Source organism: Pleurodeles waltl, chromosome 6 (assembly GCF_031143425.1).
Source record: "Pleurodeles waltl isolate 20211129_DDA chromosome 6, aPleWal1.hap1.20221129, whole genome shotgun sequence".
Taxonomy (NCBI): Eukaryota; Metazoa; Chordata; class Amphibia; order Caudata; family Salamandridae; genus Pleurodeles; species Pleurodeles waltl.
In genome coordinates this window covers 70,727,728-70,751,037 of record NC_090445.1, presented here as the reverse complement: position 1 = coordinate 70,751,037, position 23,310 = coordinate 70,727,728, and the positions used below count along the sequence as shown (strand labels likewise).

Below are 23,310 nucleotides of genomic sequence, written 5' to 3'. Positions count from 1 at the left end.
TGTCTAGCATGAGGTCGTCACTAGGGTTGGATAAAAGGAGTAAGAAGAGCAATTGAACTGGAAAAGGGAGGGCACATAGAAAGGGTAGCAGTGATCTAGCATTACAAATGGAAAGAAAGAAGGTACTCTTTGATAGCAACATATGCATTGTACTGAAAACTAACAAGAACAAGTCAAACGGGGGGGGCATGAAGGCCTCACTAGGGAGAAAAGTGGCCCTGAAGGCAAAAAAAAAACAGGCCAAAGCTTGAAATTATCTGATAGCCAATATAGAGTGGTTAGAAAAATAATCATTATATAACTGTTCACTGACATTCTTGAGAGAAATGAGTGATAAGTCAGGCTCTGCCTTGAGAGCGCAACAACATTTACCAAGACATTTAAACACTCAGGGAGTATTTATCATAAGAGAAGCTGTAGTAAGTTACAGTGTAGAAAAAATATTTGTAGAAAGGCATATGGTGAGGGAAGCAGTAAATCATTTTGGAGTCTGCTAGTTGTTTCAATCAATGACTTTAGGACCTTGGGTCCAATATTGAATAGGATAACAGATTTTACATATAGAGCGGTACATCATGTAGCAAGCAAATTAATATTCGGGGGAGCTTATATATAGGGCACAGGCACATGATGAGAAAGTTAATGAAACCTTTGAGAGTCTGTAATTTGTTATTAAAACTGCATTCGGGCTTTGGTTCATCAGTGAATGAGGTGACAGAGACAGCATATGGAACGATATGATATTCGGCAAGCCTTTGAGCAAGCAAGATTTTTTTATTTAAGGGAGATAATAGTAAAATACGGTGTAGAAAGACATTTAAGAAAAGGCCTATGGTGAGGTCTGTGTGTCATTTGGGCGTCTGCTATTTGTTTCATAACAGCTCAAGGTCCTTTGGTTCATCAAAGAATCTTGGTTTACCCTTGTAAGAGATCCTCATTTTGGCAGGACCTGCAAAGGAAAAGGTGATGTTTAATGATTTGAGATCACGGCGAAGAGCTAGGAATTGTTTCCTTCGAGTAACTGTGGGTTTAGCAAAGTCTTGGGCAATCCCAATCTTGTGACCATTCCATGAGATAGTTCTGATCTGCTTTATCAGTTCCAGAATCATTTCTGTGTGACGGTATCTGAGTGGGTGAAAGATAAGCCTCTGGGTCGGTTGAGTGAGGTAGCGATAGAGTGTACTGGGGACCTATGGGCTCTCTCAATTTCGAATGTATGATCAAATGTTATTTCCAACATTTGAGGGAGCCATGATTCGAAAAAGGATGCATAGGACTTCTCTTTGGATTCTGAATTCTCTGGATGACCAAAGATGTGCAGGTTCCCCCTACTGTTCCTCTCTTCCAGTGGGGTCTTTTTTCATCAAGATTTACTGAGATTCTTTCAGATGTATTGATTTTTTTTTTTGATTTATTGAAATTCCATTCCCTAATTACTTTTTTTTTCCTTTCTGTAATATTCCTAATTTTAAATAAAACTTTATGTTTTTACCGTTGAATCATTTCATGTGATCTTTTTCTTTATTGTCTGTGGACTTAGGGGCTGATTCTGACTTTGGCGGTCTGATCACCATTGCGGCGGTCAGGAGAAAGGCACCAGCCGGCACCATCCCAACTGCTGCATTATGACACTACCGCTGGGCTGGCGGTGTGTCTGAGGCAGTAGCAGTGCGGCAGCATGTTTTGGCTCATAAAGCTAGCCTAAAGCCACTGTCACTGCAGTGCAGCACTAGATGCTCCTCGGGTGTACTGTTGCCATGCCACTGTTGTGCATGGCAAACAGTGTGCATCGATAGTGCAAGCACAGGGGAGCACAACATATGCCCCCAGCCACACTGTCCAATTGGTAAAATCGGCCTGGGGCCCTGATTGGGGCCCCTTCCCTGCCTTTCCGCCAAGCTTTTCATGGCGGGTTCCCGCTATGAAAAGCTCAGCGGAAAGGCAAGTTGTGATCAGCACGACGGTCCTGGAATCTGCACCACTGTGATTGATCATGGCTTTCCCTACCACTGCCGCCACAGAACCCAAGATCTAGGTGGCTGCAGAGGTCTTGTGGTAGTCTAACCGCCATCTTCGTAATTTGGAGGTCGGCCCTCCATCGCAAGTATGGCGGTCCCAGGACTGCCATACTCGTAATGAGGCCCTTAGTTTTATAATGACTCAAAGTCCTGATCCTACATTTCAAACCTCTTATTTTAATTAGTGTCGCAGTCTGGTTACAAGCATATGCAGTGATCACATTAACCAATTGAGCGTTCACAACACAAAAGAACACATTTTCCACTGATCACTGTAACTCGCATTTATTTTTCATTTAAGGTATGTGCTTTATATTTTTATAGTTATTTGGATGAAGGTGAAAGGCCAACAATAAAGTTTCAGAACATTGTTCTTCTTTGCCGTGTCTCTGGCTCAGCCCACAGGCTCCCTGACTCTTCACCTATTGCACTCCAGGTCACAGTTCCCATTCTGTTTTTATACATTTCAACCACTGGATGAACTGTAGAATACTTTGTAGGACGCTGTCATTTAGGCCCCATCTTCAGCATGGTCCAGCACACACCAGATAAAACACTGTGTATGTCCTGGAAGATACAGAAGCCCAGGCTGAAACACAAAACAGGAAGAAGTGCGTTCAGGGAGCTCAAGTCCCTTTAGACCGACGGGCGTTGTAGCAAGCCCTGTTGGCTTTGAGGCTTTTTCGTTTTCCCCATGGAACATATTTTTTGTGTATGATGCTTTAACTACTCACCAGTGCTTGAAATGGAAAAATAGAAGTGCCTGCTTATTTTTGAGAAGTGCCGGTACGCTCCAATTAAAAGTATTACGTTTTTCTCGAGAAGTGCAGGTACTTTCCCTCTAAAAATAAAAAAAAGTGCCGGTACTCCGTACCGGCCCATTAAAGCACTGCTACTCACTGCTGTTACCATTTTAGTTACTTCTTCCTCTTTTGAAACCTATTTCTTACATAACGTGCTCTAACGCCTTTAGGTAATGTTGACTCTAAGTGGAGTACGTTTTAAATAGGAGAAAAAGAAAGATTCACCCCTACATCCAGAACGGCTGCAGGAGGTTTGCGTAGCATGCCAAGCCCAGCTGTGTGCTTTAGTCATCTAAAACCCGCAATATAATAGTGCGACACTTAACCACACATGTCAACACTGAAGAACACGAACGTAGATTTCAATATCAAAACGGCGGAATGTATTTACCTGTTACACATCTATTGAAGCAGGGGCAATTTTAGGTGGGGCGGCTAAAATCGAGCGTTTTTTTTTTGCTTTAAAACAAATGGGAACAATCTGCGAGATTGAGATCTGTTGGCATATCGGTGCACAAAACCTAGTCCTTGCGGCCTCCTCCCAAGCAAGCAAGAAACCCATGACTTCCGGTAATTGTACCAAGCAGGACCACCTGGGAAGGGGAGGGGTGGGGGCTAGAGAGCTCGCCAACTGCGTCACGGTCTACGTATGCATTACGTGCCCTCCGTTTACGCAGCTCTGATGTTGCGCATGCAGAAGCGTGGGAAGCGTTGCACTGCGCATGCCTGCCTCTGGGAGGTGAAGGGTTGCGCATGCGCGGCTTGGTTTGTTGGTGTGTGTGCCTTCCTTTTGCTTAAGGCGTCAACCCCGGGGCAGCGCTGCGAGCTGCTGTGCAACCCATGTGACTCCTCGCCATGGCCGAATCCGCCACCAGTAACGCAGCCTCCAACACCGTCACTGAGACCACTTGCAGCACCAGCGAACCGGTGAGACGGCAAGGATGGGGTGTAGGTTGGAGCTTGAGGATGGAGAAGGGGGTGTCTTGCCTCCGACCGCACTGGCAGCAGGTGTTGCTATGGGACCAGATAGTGTCCGCTGGTGCCAATTACATATCCGGCATTTATGCCATGTCTTCATATTGTCTGACGCCCTTATGCATGTGCAGCTCATGTCCTGCTTAAGCAAGGCTTCACCGTTCTTAAGGTTAGCCGGTGCCTTTATGTTAGCAGGGACGCCTCTGTTCAGTGCTGGGCTTTCTGTCTGAAAATCACTGTTCGGTCTAGTTGGAGAAGTTCAGCTGGGGCTAAGCTGCGATTCATCTCATGCTTTATGCCATTAAGGGAAAAGCTCTGGAGTAGAAAATGGTGTCCCCGAGGACATTTTGGCTGTAACCGCACGTCGGAGAAGGTGGTTGCTTTCTGCTGGTCCCCGTAAGCGAGATGGTTACAGCTCCCTTGATGCGGCTCCCAGATAAGACTTGGTCAGTGCAGTTTCTCCGAATCATGTTAGTCATGCCAGTAAGTCTTTTATTGATCCCCTGTGGTTGTGGATCCTCTACCATCTTTGAAACTTACCAATGACCAATTAATACCGTGGCTTCCTAGTCGATTTAAATTTCGTTTTCTGGGTATTAGGTAGTGTGATAACGCGATGTTTTTCTTTCTTTAAATACCCTTTTAGTTGTCTTAAGGGGGAGTAGAGTGGGTCTCTCACTCGAATGGACCATCTCAATTCTTTATTCCATGGCGAATGAAGGTGCATGATGCTGGTTCTGCCGTGTGTGGGTTGGCTGTATGATGGCCTCTCGAAAGTGTGTAGATATAATCTTGTGGGCAGAACTCTCGCCCATTGCTGACATTGACACCAGCCACTAAAAAAACATACATTTCAGTCTCTTGTATGCCACAGTCTCAACGACACGTGCCCAGATCAGACCGGGGTATCCGGCTGGCTGTCACTTTGCGACCATCCGCCACTAACCATGATTTGGTTCTGTGACTGTGATTACATGCAGTATGCTAGACTCTAACATTTCACTTTATCTTTTTTATGTCTGTGCACACCAGTACTTCAGTTGAGGCCATTAATTGCCTATACTGAATTCTGTTTAATGTCACTGCACTTGCTCCTACAAATCATGCTTAGGATACAAACTTAATTTTAGCCTCTGATTTCAAAACCCTTCACATGTACAGAACACATTCATGTTTTTAATTTTGCTTATTTATGTGTATGTATTTTATTAAACTGCTCTTATTTATTTTTGTAAGAAATCAAGGACCTAAGTGCAGACCATAAGTTAAAAAAAACACTGCGGTAGGCGATTTGTTGTTTGCATCAAAACAATATTTTGTCACTGGTGTCATCAATTAATCACGTATTTGTAAGGTGCGACTTATCACCAGCTAGGGTAGCCAGAGGGTGACATAGTGTCTCGTTCGAAACAGCCAGTTTTGAGCCCTTTCTTGAATTCAGTCAGCAGAGGGGTGGTACAGAGGTTGGGGGGTAGGGTGGGGGGGTGTCGTTCCAGGCCTTGGCGGTGAAAAAAGAGAGGGATCGTCCTCTGGCGCAGCAGCAACAAGTGTGAGGGATCTGTGCGGGGGCCTGGTGTGCTGAGCAAAGGCTCATGCTGGGGTGGTAGAAGGGGTGGGGCCGAGTTCTGCCAGTGACGCTGTTCATACAGTTGTGGAAATTCTTCTTGGTTGAAGTTGGCTTGGCCGAGAGATATTGCACGATCCGGGTATCGTTGGCCTACGAGGAGATTATGATGGTGTGATAACTGACAGTGTCAGCGAGGTGCGTCATGTAGATCTTAGTGTGAGACTAAGGGATGAGCCCTGGGAAACGCTACAGATGTTATGCTTGGTATGTGATGTGAGGATTGGGGCCTGACTTTTTGGGTGCATCCTGTGATGAAGGATGCCATCTATCTGAGAGCGTCGCTGGTTATTCCAGATTGGAAGGAGTCTCGTATGTTGTGACTTATAAGCGCAGTTGTGTCTTCTTTCACCATCATTAAAGAGCTAGCCAAACCCAAAGCCAGCAACATAGGACCCCCCCCACTCACAGCCCCTATGTGACGCCCTCTCCAACCACTTCCACCACAAAATCCTGGACATCCACAACAGCTTCATACCACACACACCCCTCACTCACCCAACTCAACCCCCACACATGACCCCACCACCACACTCACCACCTGGGCCCTCACCACACACAAAGAAACCGAAAAAACCATGAACTCCATCCACTCCGGATCCTCCTCAAACCCCTGTCCACATCGCATCTACAACAAAGCCAGCCCAACCATCGTCCCCATACTCCGTGACATAATCAACTCCTCTTTCGACTCCGCCACCTACCCAGACCCCTGGAAGCACGTGGAAATCACTGCGCTCCTAAAAAAAAAAAAAAACTAAGCCGCCCCAGAGATCCTCTCCAACCATCGCCCCATGTCCATCCTCCCTTTCCCCGCCAAGGTTGCAGAGAAACTAGTCAACGCCCGCCTATCCCACTTCCTTGAAGAAAACAGCACTCTTGGCCCCTCACAATCCGGGTTCCGTAAGAACCACAGCATGGAAACTGCCCTCATCGCATGCACTGACGACATCAGGACCAAAGTCGACAAAGGCGAGACCGTCGCACTCATTCTCGTAGACCTCTCCGCAGCCTTTGACACTGTCTGCCACCACACACTCCATGCACGCCTCCACAACATAAGAATTTGCCACAAAGCCTTAGACTGGCTCACCTCCTTCCTCACCAACCAGACCCTGTGAGTCCGCCTTCCACCTTTCCACTCCACCGCTACCAAGATCATCTGCGGAGTCCCCCAAGGGTCCTCCCTCAGCCCCACACTCTTCAACATTTACATGCTCCCCCTAGCCAACATCCTCCGACCACACGGAATCAGTATCCTCTCCTACGCAGATGACACCCAACTCATCCTCTCCCTCACCCGCAACCCCACCACTGCCAAAACCAACTTACACGCTGCTCTCCTCGACGCCGCCAACTGGATGACAACTAACCACCTCAAGCTTAACTCCAACAAAACCGAGATCATCATCTTCGGGCCGACAAAACCATATGGGACGACTCCTGGTGGCCCACTGCCCTAGGCCCCGCAAACCACGCACACACCCTTGGCGTCATTCTGGACCCCTCCCTCTCCATGACACAGCAAATCAATGCACTAACCTCCTCCTGCTTCCACACACTCCGCACTCTAAAAAAAAAAAAATCCTTCAAATGGATTCCCCCAGAGATCAGGAAGACAGTCACCCATGCACTCATCAGCAGCAGACTAGACTACCGTAAAGCCCTCTATGCCAGCACCACACTCAAACTCCAGAGAATCCAGAACACAGCCGCACACCTTGTCCTTGGCCTCCCCCGCCACAAACGAATCTCACCACACCTTAAATCCCTTCACTGGCTCCCCATAGACATGAGAATCACCTTCAAGATCCTCACCCACGCGCACAAATCCCTCCACAACACCGGCCCGACCTACCTCAACGAAAGAGTGACCTCCCACCCGCAACCTCCGATCAGCCGACCTCGCACTAGCTACAGTACCCTGCATCCAATGAACCACCATAGGAGGCAGGGCCTTCTCCTACCTCGCCCCCACAACCTGGAACTCCCTCCCCACCAACCTCTGCAAAACCAAAGACCTCCAACTCTTCAGAAAAAAACTCAAGACATGGCTGTTCGAACAGTAACCCCCCTTCACCCCTCTCCCCCACACACAAGCGCCTTGAGACCCTCACGGGTGAGTAGCGCGCTCTATACATTTTTTTGATTGATTGCAGAGTTTTTTTGCAGGCATTGAAAAAGTGGTCGGTAGCGGTGGTTGACTGGAAGCTGGATGTGCTGCAGGGTTGGGGGTCGAAGTTCTTGCATATGGTTGCTATTTTGTTGTGGAAATGGTCCGCAAGTGCATCACAGAGCTTCTGTGATGTGGGGATTGTTTTCTGTGGCTTCGAGGAAGGTGAACTGTCTGGCAATGGTGAATAGTTCCTTGGTTCAGTTGGTGCTGGTACTGATTCGGACGGTCATGCCCCTCCCTCTTTGCTGTGCTGATCTGTCACTGGTAATTGTTGAGGACTGATTTAAATGCAGATCTGTTGATTTTGCTCCAGCTGCTGCGCCATCTCGCAAGTTGTTTGAATTTGTGTTTTGTCCTGCTAAGTTCTGGGGTGTACCAGTTGGCTTGTTTGACTGGTCTGTGCATTTTGGCCAGTTTGATGGGTGCGACTAGGTCGGTGACATTGGTGATCCAGTCATTGTAGTTCTGTACTGCTTGGTCCAGTTTTTGGGGGGGTGGGGGCTGAGTGGCTCCAATGGCGTTGGTCCACTGCTGCTGCGTGACCTTGTACAGCTGCGCTGTGGGGTTGGGGATGGAGAGGGTATGTCCGTTGATGGTGAAGTGTACAATAGAGTGATCTGTCCAGGTGAGGTCTGAGGTGTGGGAGTACCTAGTTCTGTTGCTAGAGAAAATAGGGCCCAGTCGATGTCCTGCTATGTGTGGAATCGGTGACTAGCTGTTTGAGGCCAATGTTGTCCAATCTTTTCAAAAGATTGGTGAAGTTGATGTCAGTGAGGTTGTCCCAGTGGAAGTTGAGGTCTCCCAGAAAGATGTAGTGATTGGATTCTAAGCCAAGAGGAGTGATGAAATCTGCAATGGCGTTGCTGATTTCGTTCCAAGGACCTGGCTGTCTGTAGGCCGAAGTGCCTTTGATGGTGGTGTTATTGTCGGTGTAGAGTTGGAAGTTTGTGTGTTCCATGATTGGCGTGGTCTGATTGGTTATGGTGCAGGTGATAGTCTCCTTGTGTATGATGGCAATGTTGCTTCAGTGTTTGTTGGAGCGGTCCTGGTGTTTCATCTGGTATCCGGTAGGTGTTGCAGTGGTGATGGCGGGAGTGGAATCTGGGGTGATCCAGTTTTCGGTGATGAATGTTGTGTCGGGACGAGATGGTGTTCCCGATGCTTGCAGAGGGATCTAGCGTTGAGAAGGCTGCAGCTGAGCTTGTCCCCTTTGGTGTTGGTCGGTGCTGATGGTGAAGAGAGGGGCACTGCTGTGGTGTTCGGAGCTGATGTGGCGGTGAGACTTCAGTGGTGACAGCTGAAGAGTCCTGCTGTGTTGCGGGGCGATGTCAGGCAGCAGTTATTGTGTCTGGGATTTTGGGTGCGAAGATTGACAGCAGAGCACCTGAGTGGGTCCGGAGATCCAGGGTTCCTGGCATGGTCCAGGGGCAGACTGGTGCATACAAGCTTGCCTTCAACATGCTGGTGACGCGGCTGCGCTGTCCCTCCATTAAATAGGTCCTGGGGGGGGAGGGGTGTTGGGAAGGCAGGAGATCTGGAGAAAATTAGTGGGAAGAGGCAGGTTGGACCAGTGGACCAGATAGGGTTCGCCAGCTGTCGAGGCTCCTGTGCAGGAAGCCTTGGTGGTGGCCAAGCAGAGCTTGGGCAGAGCCTGGGCAGCAGAGAGGGAGAGCAGGGGTGGACCTACTCACTAGAGTCATGCTGCAGCCTCCATTAAATAGGCCCTATGAGAGTTGCTGGAGAGGTGGGAGAGCGGGAGAAAATGAGGTAAATGTTTCATTACAAGTCATACTGCTTTCAGAAATGGCATAATATACTACTTGATTATCCTGATACAGTACAGAGCTCCACTGCCTTTTAGCTGAGTTTGCTCTATAGATATACCATATACATATGTACACACCGCACAAAACATCACAGGAAGTGACGATGTGTGACATTTGACTTGGCACTTTTGTATGTTTTAAAAAAACTTTATTGAAAACCAGAAGTTGCAACATGTTAGAAATGATTGAGCGGCACAAACGTCCAGTTAATTAAGAGATGGTGCTTGAAAGTTGTTGGGTTAATTAAGTTACACTGGGGGGGCATCCAGTCCACATGGCTTTCAAGCGGCAACTTAGAAAGTTGGCAAGACTAGCAGATACTATTTGTTACTGCTGCCCAGTTTGCTGTTGTGTAAGTTTGTAACATCGTTCATTCTGATAATAGCACATTCAACAAGGCACATAAGTTAAAAAAAAAAAAATGCAGATTTAGATCTCAGTATTTAACGTGCAGAGTTATGCATGCTCCTCTTTAAATGCTGCAGAGTGACTTTCACTAAAACTTGACTTTGTTCTATCTGTAGTACAAAATAGCAGCGCTCTAGTTCTTTATTAGAACTTCTGGTTTCTTCCTAGAGCTGTTTTCTTTTCTCTAAAGGGATCAGACTGACATCACACAATTAAACATTCTGGAGGCATGAAAAGCTACAGTACTCAGAACTGATTTGGTTTGAATGAAGCCAACTGCCTCCAATATTTGTTGAGTTGTTTAAATGTCTTCAGGGATCAGTATGTCTCAGAAAAAGATGCAGGTACTTTTAGATACTACAGGAAATGAAACCTTTGCGAATGGCTGTATTTTTTTTGTCCTTGACTTATGTTTTTAATGTATGATTAAGATAGATAGCCAACAGCTTGCTAATCTTTTGTACTTAGTTTCTTTTTTGTTATGTACCCTGGGCTGACTAGGTACCTGCAATTCAAGGGGTTTCTGCATAGGCTACTTAGGCACAATGGTACGAGGTCTACATACTCATAAAGACGTACTGACAGTGTGTGAATGGCGTGAAGAGAAAATACCCCCTGTTTTATGGATGGGATGCTGTTGTTGACCCAGAGCAGCAGTTGCGGTTAATGAGGCAGAGGGAGACGGATTCTGTTAGTGGGAACTAGCAAAACTAAATGAGTGGCTGTCAAGATAATAGAGGCATTTACATCCTTCCGTCCCATCTAATGCATCAGCAAGACAAACACGACCAGGTCATAAGAAGGCAATACAGGAATTGACCATCCTACCTCTGCTGCCTCTTCACATGTGTTGTCTTTTGTGAACCATGCTAGCAATAAGTAGAGCAGGGAAACATGAAATTGGCTACTGGTAAGAATCCTTCTGTATCCCACAAAAAACTGCCTTTCTACCCTAAAGTCAGTTCATGTTCACTTCGGTGTGGCATAAATCGTATTGAGCTTGGCACTGTTTTTCCACGAATTGTGCTTCTCCTGGTGGTGCCTAGATTTTGTTAGGCTTCGGGAATAACACGTTTGGGCTTGTTGTGCTCCTTCTAAGTTACCAACCCACATAGAGCTGTCAACTCAGCATCATTTGCGACGGCTCACTCTGTGTGAATAGTCTTGCATTAATCCTCGGATCATACATTCTTCATGGCACAGCAATCTCTGCCAGTGTTCTGAAATATATCTTCCATCTCCTGTTTCCTAAATGCCTACAAAGGATCATTGAAACCGAGATTTAGTTGAAGCACATCAGTTGCTATGCACGAGCATGAACATGACAACATTGATTATGATAGGCACCATTTCAACAGAGTTAAAGGACTAGTTCAAATTAGCCTTAAGCATGTTAATAATTACAGAACTGAATTAGTTCTGCTGCAATGAATGTAGGTAAGTATTAACGAGTGGTAATCCCTCTACGTCTAGCTTAATGCATTTGATACAAATAATCATTAGAAGGTACTCAGTACTTCTGGCAATCACACAAAAAGTGTGTTAAAAAAATGAGCAAATAGCTAGGTGCCCAGCATGGACAATAAGAAATAATATAATTAAGAAAGAATATAATCAATTTTTTCCCCCTAATCTGTATGCACCTATTATCAGTGATGTTCTGACCTCTTCATAAGTTTCCACTCATCAGGACTAATATTTCGAGACACTAGTAAAAATTGTTGTAAGAGACGGAAAACTCCAGAAAGGTAGTGCATCTCAAATGAGGAAGGGAGTTAAATATTCTTTAGGAGCTTTCTGAAAACCATTGGGATGTGCCTGTGGTGTCCGTGTAGGGTGTGTTTTACAACCTTGCTGAGAAAATCACAAATGCACCGACCCCAAAGCTCTACTGAATTATTTCTGCACTTTAAGAAACACATCTCCTATAGAAAGTACTGCAGGGAGAAAGCAGAACTGTCATTGTCCACTGTCTAAGGAAGAACAAGCGTAATGGGCACGTTAAAATGGGGTTGTTTCTTTTGAATGAACTCTACATTTGACAAAACTTTAAGGGACACGTGCAAACCTATCCAGCCTTGTGGATGTGGACTTAAACTGTTTTACCTTCCCTGAAATAATTGCTGTCGCATATGATGGGCATCAGTTAATGTACACAGCAATCCTTAGTTTCAGAAATGTTGAATTTGTATTCTTTCTGAGCATGGGATTCCAAAGTGCAATCCAACTCACGTTCTTTGTGAATTTTTGATAATTTAGTGTGAATATACTCTTTAGGATAGCATGTGATAAAATCTAATTTTAAGTTTTTATACAAAACCATCGAAAGTTAAACAGTTCCTTGAAACTGGGGATGTTTGCTTAGGGGTATGTAGTCACACTCATGAAGATGAACTTCCAGTTCTACCAAGTATCAAGGCGGTTGAACGTGGAGGCATGCATACTTGCATTTTGTAGCCTGAGGCATTTGCTTGTCAGTTATGTAGACATGTACCAGAGACCGATTTATCCCGATGTAACTCCTCATTAGATCCGAGATCGACTGAATCTACCCAACACACTGGTTTTGCTGACCACTTCTTTATTTTCAGTTTTAAGTTGCGCATTATAGACCCAAGGGTATAGGAGCACTTTACACAAGGAAACATTTTTGTTGTTAATCCACTGATGGTAAGATAACCAGATTTCTATTGTACAAAAAATTCGATAATTGCACTGTAGAACCTACATTGTTTGGTGCAAAGTTCCTGTGGGGATATAGTTCCCTTATTTTTATTTTTTATTTTTTTTAAATAGCTCAAGTAAATTTAGTGTGTATCATGGGTGAAAGGTAGTTCCAAATTCATGGGGTGCTTTCAGACAACCATTGGGATGTGATCAGTATGACTAGGGAGTCTCGGCTTTGGGGGTCTTGCAGACCATTATTTAGAAAATTGCAAATGCACAGATCCAATCGCACCAGTGTGTTTTTTTTTTTTTGTTTTGTTTTTTCTTCTTCTTCTTCTGCACTACAAGAAACACAACTTCTGTGTAATCAATATTATTCATACTAGGCTGGAAACTGAGCAGACAGGGCGTTCTCATCTGACACAATTCTGGGTTTATTATTATTTTTATATATATATATATATATATATATATATATATATATATATATATATATATATATATATATAAATTTTTTTTTTTTTTTTTTTTTTTTGTTTTTTTTTTTTGCTTGCAGTGAATCTCACCTGTGAGGTCTTTGTTGCTGAAGATGTGATCTTATAAAGTGGTGCCAAGACAAGGGAAAATAAATGAACAACCATAACTGATGTACACAGTATGAGAAGTATCATGTTATTATCTGGCAAGAAGAAGGCACTGAGAAGTATTTGATAAGGACTGATGAAGAACTTGTAGATTCAGTAGGTTATGCAGTAAAGCCTCGGTGGCCACCAAAGGAGGAGACTTCTCTTTTCCCAAGTAGATTGGGCTAAATCGTTCTGGAAAATTTGAGTTCTGCTTTGTTTTGATTGCTTGCTTCCATGGGTATTGCAGAAAAGATTGTTGTTCGCAGAAGATGGTGGTTGATGTTACCCCTATGGTTCGGAGTGAGGAGGACATTTCTGGATGAGAAAGTGTAGTTTTCCAAGTAAATTTTTTTGTGAGTTTTTCTCTTGTCCTGCTTTCTCTTCCCCCCCCCCCCCCCCCCACCTTTACTCTTCATGGAAGCGCAGATTCTGTTTTGGGAATGTTTTATGTATGTAAAAACAAAAATGCAACCATGTCTGTTCGAAATGGTTAAACTTCAGTCGCAGAAGGATCAGTGCAACCCCCCCATTAAATAGATGTTTGACGATCCTTCAGTGGAAACAATCTTTAGGTAACTGGATGATTTCATTGCACCAGTAATTAAACTGACACTTGCTGAATAAGGGTTGGCCTTTTGCACCTTATCTAGCTGCAGTGAAAGAGAGGGTCAATTAAAGCTCTTTTTAGTCCAGACTTTAAAGTGAAATATGTAGCTCTCAGACAAGTTGTAGTGGTATTTGCAGCTTTTTTTTTTTTTTATTCTGTTTGAGGATAAGAGAGCTATCAATCCCAAGTCCCACTTTATTGTCTCCGAATTTTTTTCCGAAAACGTTTTTAGCTTGCCCTTTTACAAATAAGACTGGCATTGTGTAAGCAGGTGCTATGTGATTCTGGACCTCAAAGTGGCCAAAAGGCGTATAGCCAAAAATTGGACAAGCCCTCGTCCACCAATGAAACTAAGTTGGACAAAGTATTTAATAAAGTGGGCAGAAGAAGCTCATATGTGAAAAACAATATGAGATACAAATGCGCAAGAGAGCCTCCTAGCGTGGGCATCTAATACACATACCCTAATAGAAGAGACTACCTCTAGTCAAGTTGATGAGAGTTCAAGCCCAGAAGGATCCAGGCAACACATGGTAGGATAGATCTCGGCTTAGACACCATGCTGCAAAACACCCAATTACTCACTGAAATAGTCGGCAGCAAAGGATGGAAATCAGACCAGAGATGATCGCTAATACATACACTATGCTTGGGGATGAGACGAAAATAAGTTAGAAGGATTGATATGCCGAGTGCCCAGGTTATCCTGCCTTAGTTTACATTATGGGAATGTAATGATTTAGAGAGCGCATACCTTGTAGATTGCAGATGGGCAAAGAATTATGCATTTATATGATCGATTGACTGTATTTTGTTACTATATGGGCAATAAAACATATATATATACATATATGTATATATATATTTTTTTTAAGGCCGCAATTGTGGGGTCATCTTGGTAGTTGCTTGTGACCCATACGTTATTCATTAAATGTTTGCCTGTCAGACTCTACATACCCTCCCAACTTTTATTTATGTTCAAACGTGTGGCCTGTGTGACACAGACAAAAACAGCCCAAAAACACTGAAAGTACTGAACAAGTGCCTAAACTGGCAGTGCTGCTTGGCCATAGTAATGGAAGTATTGTGCTTTAACCATTTCAATAGCATTACATAACCTAATATGTGCCTTATTTAATTCTGTATACTTATTTTCTCTAACAGTAACACTCTAAAGTAGAATTTGGTTAGCCCAGGACTATTCGACGAGGATGTTAAGATTCTGTTAAGAGGCACGAAGTAGAGGTTTAAGTCCAACCAGGCGCCCAATAACCATGTCCTAGATTTTTTGATCAACCCCTTTTCTATTTTGAGTTCAAAGGGAAGTCTGAATAGTACAGTTTTCAAGACCTTCCTGACAACTGCTAGTTGGGTTTTCATCTCCAGTTTATAGGCAGGTGTTCCAGATTGTCGGTCCATGTGATCCAGTGATCTGTCTTTTTGTGTGACATAGTCTTGCTTGGTTTAAGCACAAGTGTCTGTTTGGTTCTGGAGCCTGAGAGTTTTGGGAGGCCAGAGTAGAAAATGTTGCAGTAGTTGCTGTGTCAGAATAAGGTTTCTGTTTATGGCATATGTGGATTAGTGTAAAAGATTTTCTGCATTTGTAAAAAAATGTTCTCACATTTGGCCATAGTTCCTTTGGGGAGCAAAAGAAGTTGACATTGAAAAGAATCCAGAGGTTTCTTACACTAGAAGAAATGGAAAGATGAGTTATTCCAATGGAACTGCCTGAGCGCCAGTTAAAGGAAAGAAAAGCGGGCTCATAGGCTTAGATTACTAAGATGTAGTTGTTGACTGCATTTATGCACAGGAAGATCGCCATCATGCAGTGGGACATGTGGTTCAGGCATGAAGTGGTATTGATTGGGTTCTCTTTCCAGATGGAAGTTGATTTTGTGTGCTGTCCGCGTACACGTTGTACTTCTTGGAGAACTGAGCCAAGTAGTGCTCTGAAATGTCAAAAAGAAACCATAAGGTGGATGAGACTTACAAAACGCTGCATGATACTGGGCATGTGGTTTATTTCAAATGATGCAATGTTGACTTTTTGGCTGTAATTAGAAATACGTAATTGGCCCTTTAGTAGCACATGTCTGAATATGCCTGTTCGCCTTCCAGTGTTTCTTGCAGGAGTGTGTGGTTGACAATGTTATAGGCTGCATAGAGGTCAATGCATTTAAGTGCAATTTTGTTATCCTCATCTAAGGAAAAGGAACTCTTCCATTATATTGGATCATGTTCAGGTCCCATGAAGGGTGGAACCCAGACAGATTTCGGAGGAGTTGGTTAATCTCCACTTAATTATGGACTTTTCTCGTCACCGCTCGGTGATTTTGATAACTTAAGAGGGTGTTGTTTGAAATAGGTCAGTAGTTTTCCAGGTGTTGGGTCACTAGATGGTTTTTTTTTTTTCCCCTCCAGATGGGTAATGACAATGTTTGTTTCAAAAGGCCAGGAACTATGCCAGAGAGAAGGAAGGTATTGATAAGGTTAACTATATCTGCTACCAGGGCAGGAAAGAATGGGGTAAGGCATAAGGCTGATCAACCAGATATAGACACTTTTGTTTTAATGGCTATGTTTAAAACCCAAATATGTTCCTTTGGTGCGGATGAGGCAGAGCAGGAATGATGCCGAGGTGGTAGAAATAGTGCAAAGGTTCACAAATGGTGTGTTACCAATAGGTTTGCGTATTTTGGATTTTGAGAATTCCGGACGTCTTTGGAGTGTTTTGGGACATACATTTTAAGGTGTCTGAGTCTGACAGTTCTTGATGGGTATTGTATGTGTATTTAACCTGATTATGTGCATTTTGTACACCGTGTAAGGCTTTTTTTTTCCCCTCACACTGACTTTGTGATAGCTTTTGTCTCTTATTGCAGATTTTGTCCTGTTTATCCTTCGACTAATACCACTGATGCTACAGATTTCTTTTGACACATTTCTACTCTGCATCTTCCTCACTGAACCACTTGCTGAAGGGTTTGATGCCCACCATAGATTTATTTTTTGGGATGTTCTGGGCTAGGAATTTCTAGGGCAGGTGGTATTCTGTGGCAGAGGTTGTCAAGCAGCATACCCAAGTCAGTTGAAATGGTGGGTTGGTTCTGGCAGCACTGTAGGTATTCCCAAATGTCTCTGGACTTAAGCTTCTGAAGTGTCTGATGCATCCATATTCACTCGAGGTATGGAATGTAGTGTGTGGAATTACAGATTGTGACAGTTAAGGAGAGTAAGCAAGCATTATCCCTGGTGGTAACGTGTATTGTTGAGTGATGGGGAAGTGTGAAAGAGTGCTAGCGATACAACATTTGTTTGGGATGTGGAGAAGGTAGGTGCACCATCTACTACAGTTCTCTTTTTTTTTATGTGGGGCAAAGGAGGGAGTTTGAAGGCTGTTTTAAGAAGGTTGTGCTTTTTGCCGCTTCTGGTTTTTCCCACCCACTAATTGTTCATCTGGGCTTGTTTAGCCACAAAACTATTTTTTTTGTTGTCCTAACTCCATACAAGAGAGAGTGAGAGCAGCAGGTTGTTGCTGATCAGTCGGCCAGCAAGCAGTATGCTTTAACTTTTACTGGTCAATCATAGGTAGAGAGAATGAAGCATTCTGGCAAAACACGCTTGTCAGGGCAGCTTTTAACGAAGCAGTGGGCAGTCTTATTTAGGTAACATCTAGAAGTTGTATTTGAACTTTCCTGATACACGTTTCCATCCATTAGGCATTCACTAGCTGACCTTCGAGCGATACACAGGTGCTTTCTGTAGCAGGCTGCAGTACATTAAGCCATTTCTAGAGGTTGTTGAGGCATAACTTGTTTATTTTTCCACAGCAAATGTCACCTTAGGACAGGTGCAAGATAAATGGTTTGCATAGGTGGAGGCAGGTTGGGTATGTTGTGGTTGGGCAACATGGGTATGATACTTTGAGTAGCCTAGGGTCTGGAGGGTTAGGTGTGGCAGAATTTGTCCTCAATGAGAAGCACAGACATATACGGTAATTAACAAACAAGGAAGAATAACCCATCTCCTATTAAAGGTTCCAACAAGAATCCTAGAAGAATATAATCAACCTTGAGCACAACAATTGTTAGAACATCAAGTTATATGCAAAAGAAGATAAATAATTTATTTCTCAAAAAATGCCTACTAATTGGATATATATATAATAATATATGTATGTTCGATGGCACGTGTAGCTGCAGATACACATGCTGTGCACATCCCGCCATCTAGTGTTGGGCTCGGAGTGTTACAAGTTGTTTTTCTTCGAAGAGGTCCTTTCGAGTCACGAGATCGATGGACTCCTCCCCTTTCGGCTCCATTGCGCATGGGCGTCGACTCCATCTTAGATTGTTTTCCCCGCAGAGGGTGAGGTAGGAGTTGTGTATACAGTAATAGTGCCCATGCAATGGAGTAAATATGTATGTACATAATGTGGTTTAAAGTGATATATTTACAATTTTACAAATGTTCAAGATCAACTTAACAACAGCTACAGGCTCCCGGGGAGGTGGGAGGGCGCATGTGAATCTGCAGCGTCTCATGCCACAAACAGATGTACACTGGGTAAGCGACATTTTCCGTTCGATGGCATGTGTAGCTGCAGATACACATGCTGTGCATAGACTAGTAAGAAGTTATCTCCCCAAAAAGCGGTGGCTCAGCCTGTAGGAGTTGGAGTTGTTTGAAATAAAGTTCGTAGTACTGCTTGTCCTACTGTGGCTTGTTGTGTTGTTAACACATCCACGCAGTAATGCTTGGTAAACGTATGAGGCGTAGACCATGTGCTGCCTTACATATTTCGGTCATTGGTGTTTCCTAGAAAGGCCATCGTAGCACCTTTCTTTCTAGTTGAGTGTGCCTTTGGTGTTATAGGCAGTTTTCTTTTTGCTTTGATATAGCAGGTTTGAATGCATTTAACTATCCACCTGGCAATGCCTTGTTTGGATATTGGATTCCCTGTATGAGGTTTTTGGAAAGCAACGGACAATTGTTTTGTTTTGCAAATTTGTTTTGTTCTATCAATGTAGTACATTAATGCCCTTTTGATGTCTAATGTATGTAATGCTCTCTCAGCTACAGAATCTGGTTCTGAAAGAACACTGGTAGTGGTGAACCTGGGGACTAGCAGGACAACCAAGAGGGTGATCCATATTAACCGCCTTACGCTCTATAATGATAGGGCAGATATAACCATAAGGAGGGTTACTGATGAGGATCAGGAAGCAGAGAGTGAACCTCTCCCTGACCGCCTCTCAACTTAGGATGGGACAGTGGATGGTGTGGTCTAATCAGACACCCTTTCTGCCCAACAGCAAGCTGACTGTAGGCAAGTCCTACAGCAGTATGCTAAGCTATTTTCTTTGACCCCTGGTCAAACAAATCTGTGTGCCCATGATGTGGACACAGGAGACAGTTTACCTGTCAAAAACAAGGTCCCTAAGAGGTGCAGCATGTATTATGCCACCCTCCGGGACCCCTCACAGTGCATGCACACTGCTTTGCAGCTTGTGTGTGCTGCTGGGGAGAAAAGACAGTCAATATGGCACTCCCCTCAGAGTGCCATACCCACAAACCACTGCCTTTGGCATAGGTAAGTCACCCCTCTAGTAGGCCTTACAGCCCTAAGGCAGGGGGCACTATACCACAGGTGAGGGCATAGCTTGCTAAGCACTATACCCCTACAGTGTCTGTCAATTCGTAGACATTGTACGTGCAGGGTAGTCATACTGAGTATATGGTTTGGGAGTCTGTCATAACGAACTCCACAGCACCATAATGGCTACACTGAATACTGGGAAGTTTGGCATCCAACTTCTCAGCACAATAAACCCACACTGATGTCAGTGTGGGATTTATTGAGAAATACACACACAGGGCATCTTAGGGTTGCCCCTTGTATGTTAGTTCAACTGCTAGTACAAGGCTGTCCGGTCTGTGCCAGCCTGCCACTTCCAGACGAGTTTCTGACCACATGGGGTGAGTGCCTTTGTGCACTCTGGTCAGAAACAAAGCCTGTCCTGGGTGGAGGTGCTTCAAACCTCCCCCTATAGGAACTGTAACACCTGGCGATGAGCCACAAAGGCTCAAGTCTGGTGTTCCAATGCCCCAGGGCACTCCTGCTAGTGGAGATGCCTGCCCCCCCCGATGAGCCCCCATGTTTGGCGGCAAGTCTGGAGAGATAATGAGAAAAACAAGGAGGACTCACCCCCTCAGCCAGGTCCACCCCTAAAGCGACCAGAGCTGAAGTGACCTCCTCCTTGAGAAATCCTCCATCTTTCTTTGGAGGATTAGGACCTATAGGGATAAGGATGTGCTACCCTCCTCACAGGGAATGGGCACAAAAAGGGTGTATCCGCCCCCAGAGACAGGAGCCATTGGCTACTGTGCTCTAGCCCTAACGCCCGCCTAAATTTAGTATTTATGGGCGACCCTGAACTCCGCTCTTCAGATTCCTGATGACCTCACAAGAAGAAGAAGAAGAAGGACTGCTGAGCTGAAAACCCAGCAGAGAAGAAAAGGAGACGACAACTGACTTGGCCCCAGCCCTACCGGCTTGTCGCCTGCTTCAAAGACTCTGCAACTGGGAAGCAACGTGTTCTGCAGGACCAGCAACCCTTGAAAAGCCTCCAGGGGACTCCCTGCATCACCGAGGACCAAGAAATCCAGTGGGCAGCGGCTCTGCCTAACAAGAAGAAGACATCCATCTTTAAATTCACTTCTATCAAGCCTCTTGGGGAACCCCTGTACTCTGTGCACACTATATCTCATTTTGATATAGTATATAGAGAGCCAGCTTCCTACAACCCCTATATACTGTTCAGGGTTAGCGCCAACATTTTGAACTCTGGACAGTACATCAATGGCATCAAAAGTTCTGATGCTATTGCACCCTACCCTGGGCTATGGTCTGCCGTATTTTCAATGCGGTGCACCCATGGTGGCAGTAGTGGGGGTGCAAGGGGCTGCAAGAAAAGTGGCGCTTGTTGTGATGTAGCACCATTTTTTCTTAAATCTGGCCCAAAATGTCTTTATTGCCAGACCTAGGGCCTGATTAAGAGTCTGGCGGTCCTGGGAGCGCCCAGACTCGTGGTGAAGGTCGGAACGCCACCATAGCAGTGGTCCGGCCTCCACATTACGACCGTGGCGGAGCTGCCACGGTCTGACCGCCGGCACTGCCAGGTTGCTGCCATTCGACAACCTGGTGGTCTTGTTCCGCAGCGCTGCCTGGGGATTACAAGTCCCCTCTCCACCAGCTTTTGCATGGGTGATGTCACCGCTGTTTCAAAGACTGCTGGAGACAAGGTGCCCCTGCAGTGCCCATGCACTTGGCATGGGCAGTGCATGGACCCCATGGAACTGCCCGAACTACGGGCAGTGAAAAGCGCGACGGGTGCTGTCGCATCCGACGCACTGCAACATTGCCGCAGGCTCGATTACAAGCTGCCGTCAATGTTGTGGTGAGTTTTCCACTGGCCCAGCTTAAAACTCATAATAGGGCCGAAAAATCAGAGCAGCAGTTTTCTGTCCTAAAGAGTTTGGCGGGCAGCTTCTGCTGCCTGCCAAACTCAAAATGAGGCACCTAATTAGGGACCCAGTTCTTAAAGTCACAAACGTGCCCCCATGTTACATGTCATTGAATTAGTGGCTTTCAAGAATTCATAAGAACTTACAGAAGTGAACCAGGAAATCGTACTCCTAGAAAATATTTCTGAACTGTATTTTTGCATTAGCAGATATGCATATGTAGATTTGCTCATTTGAAAATCTATTGCGCGCTCACAAGTTCGCTTTCCCTCCAACCACTTTTTTTTTCAACCGTGAAAGAACTTTCTCATAATGGGAAAAGATCAAATAAGAGCTGCTGAAATTCCTTAAAACATGCAAGTTAATAGGTTTGCAGATGCAAAGGCATTCCAGCCCTGGAGCTATTCCTTCATATTTCCACCAACCCCAGTATGTAGATCTGTGGAATTGTGGCAAAATAAGGAAATTGCTATTGCAGGGATTGAAACCGCAAGTATTCAAGCCCTACTATAGGAGTATCCCGGGCATAATCAGAGCTGTTACATAATGAGGTTGCTTCCATAATGTGTCTCTACACTACATGCACCAAAGGGACAAGTAGATTTTTTTTTTTTCAGGACAAGTAGATTTAAGAAGTTTCCTGCCCCATTAACAAGTTGATATTTTTTAAGTCCACATCCCTGCATTTACCTTCTTGCTGCAGCTGAAGGAAAATCTGAAAATATTTGCATGACTTATATTTATTTGTATTATTTCCCCCTCCCCCAAACCTAGTGTGGGGACCCAGTGATGACTTTGGAAGAGCACATTGTGCTGACAGTTTTGATGGTGGTCCCTTTGTCCTAGGACCACCACACAATGAGTTATCGGCAAAAATGTTTCTAAAAGGAATGCCCTGTGAAGCATTATGGGCCGAGTTTCCGATTGCAGCAAATATTGTATTATCTAGACTGTAATGCTCAGAACAGCCCCTTAATGGCACCACAATAAAAATAGCATTTATAAGAAACATGGTCATTTAACCATATAGTCAGCCCCTAGATAGCATAACCACATTAAAATAGAACGACAGAACGTAATGCAGTGTAACCATATATTTAGCCCCTAGAGGGCATGTTGCAGTACACGTTTTCAGGCCTAGCAGGCTTACTAGAATAATACCACAAACTAGTTCTGACCATGAGAGAACTTTAAAAAGAAAAAAAACAACAAAAAAAACTTAATGGCGAGAGAGGTTATTATTTTGACAACCCCCCCCCAAGCTAGTGTGGGGACCCAGAGATGACCTAGACAGAGTGTGTCGTGCTGAATATTTTGCTGGTCCCATTGTCATAGGACTACCACACAGTGAGTTATGGGCAAAAATGTTCTGTAAAAGTAATGCCCCGAAAAGCATCATGGGGCAGGTTTCCGAGTGCAGCGAATAGTGTAGAATTGGATTTCCGGAAGAGCCGTGTTAAAGATTTGTGTTTTTTTTTTTTTTTTTTTTTTCTGTTTAAAATGTGGCAGTTTGTATATTTTTCAACTGCTAAGCGTGTACGTAAGTGGTACTCGTGAAAAGCGCTCCCCGATTGAGTTTGCGCTATATGAAACTTTAAAAAAAAAAAAAAAAAAATGTGTTTCGTTTCAAGCTACATGTCATGTTATATCTTCAGTTTAACAAAACAACTATTTGATCTTATCACCAGAATATAATGGGGCCATAGATGGGACAAATTAACCATCCTCTGAATGTCATGGCATTGACCAATATACCATCCAAGCAATGTCAATCCATGAAAAACATAAGAAAGCCAACAGTTGAAGTAAGCTGACTTGCGTACACTTTTTATATTTCTTATTTACTTATGGCAAATAGTTGCAGCTTGCTAGGCCTAAAGGTGACTCCTGAATAAAGGCATAATAGTGGTTATGTTATGTTTTGTTCTTTTAGTTTTTTGGAGTGAATGACCGTTGAAAACTGTATGCACACACATTGTTTTTTCACCTCCGTAACTAACATTTTATTAGGAATTCCACATCCTTGATTATCCTATCGTCCGACGCCCGGGAC

At 44.3% G+C, this 23,310-nt stretch overlaps 1 protein-coding gene and 1 long non-coding RNA gene across 2 annotated transcripts in view; one reads left to right on the top strand and one right to left on the bottom strand.

Moving 5' to 3' along the window:
- LOC138299212 (uncharacterized) overlaps window positions 1–3,367 on the bottom strand; it is a 32,008-nt gene extending 28,641 nt beyond the window's left edge. The window contains exon 1 of the long non-coding RNA XR_011204722.1: window positions 3,213–3,367. This is a non-coding gene — a long non-coding RNA (uncharacterized lncRNA). The remainder of the gene's footprint in view (window positions 1–3,212) is intronic.
- Window positions 3,368–3,478: 111 nt separating this feature from the next.
- Window positions 3,479–23,310, top strand: part of PPP1R11 (protein phosphatase 1 regulatory inhibitor subunit 11) — a 48,461-nt gene continuing 28,629 nt past the window's right edge. The window contains exon 1 of the mRNA XM_069237332.1: window positions 3,479–3,748. Within this exon, the coding sequence (XP_069093433.1) occupies window positions 3,677–3,748 (72 nt within the window). The 5' untranslated portion in view covers window positions 3,479–3,676. The remainder of the gene's footprint in view (window positions 3,749–23,310) is intronic.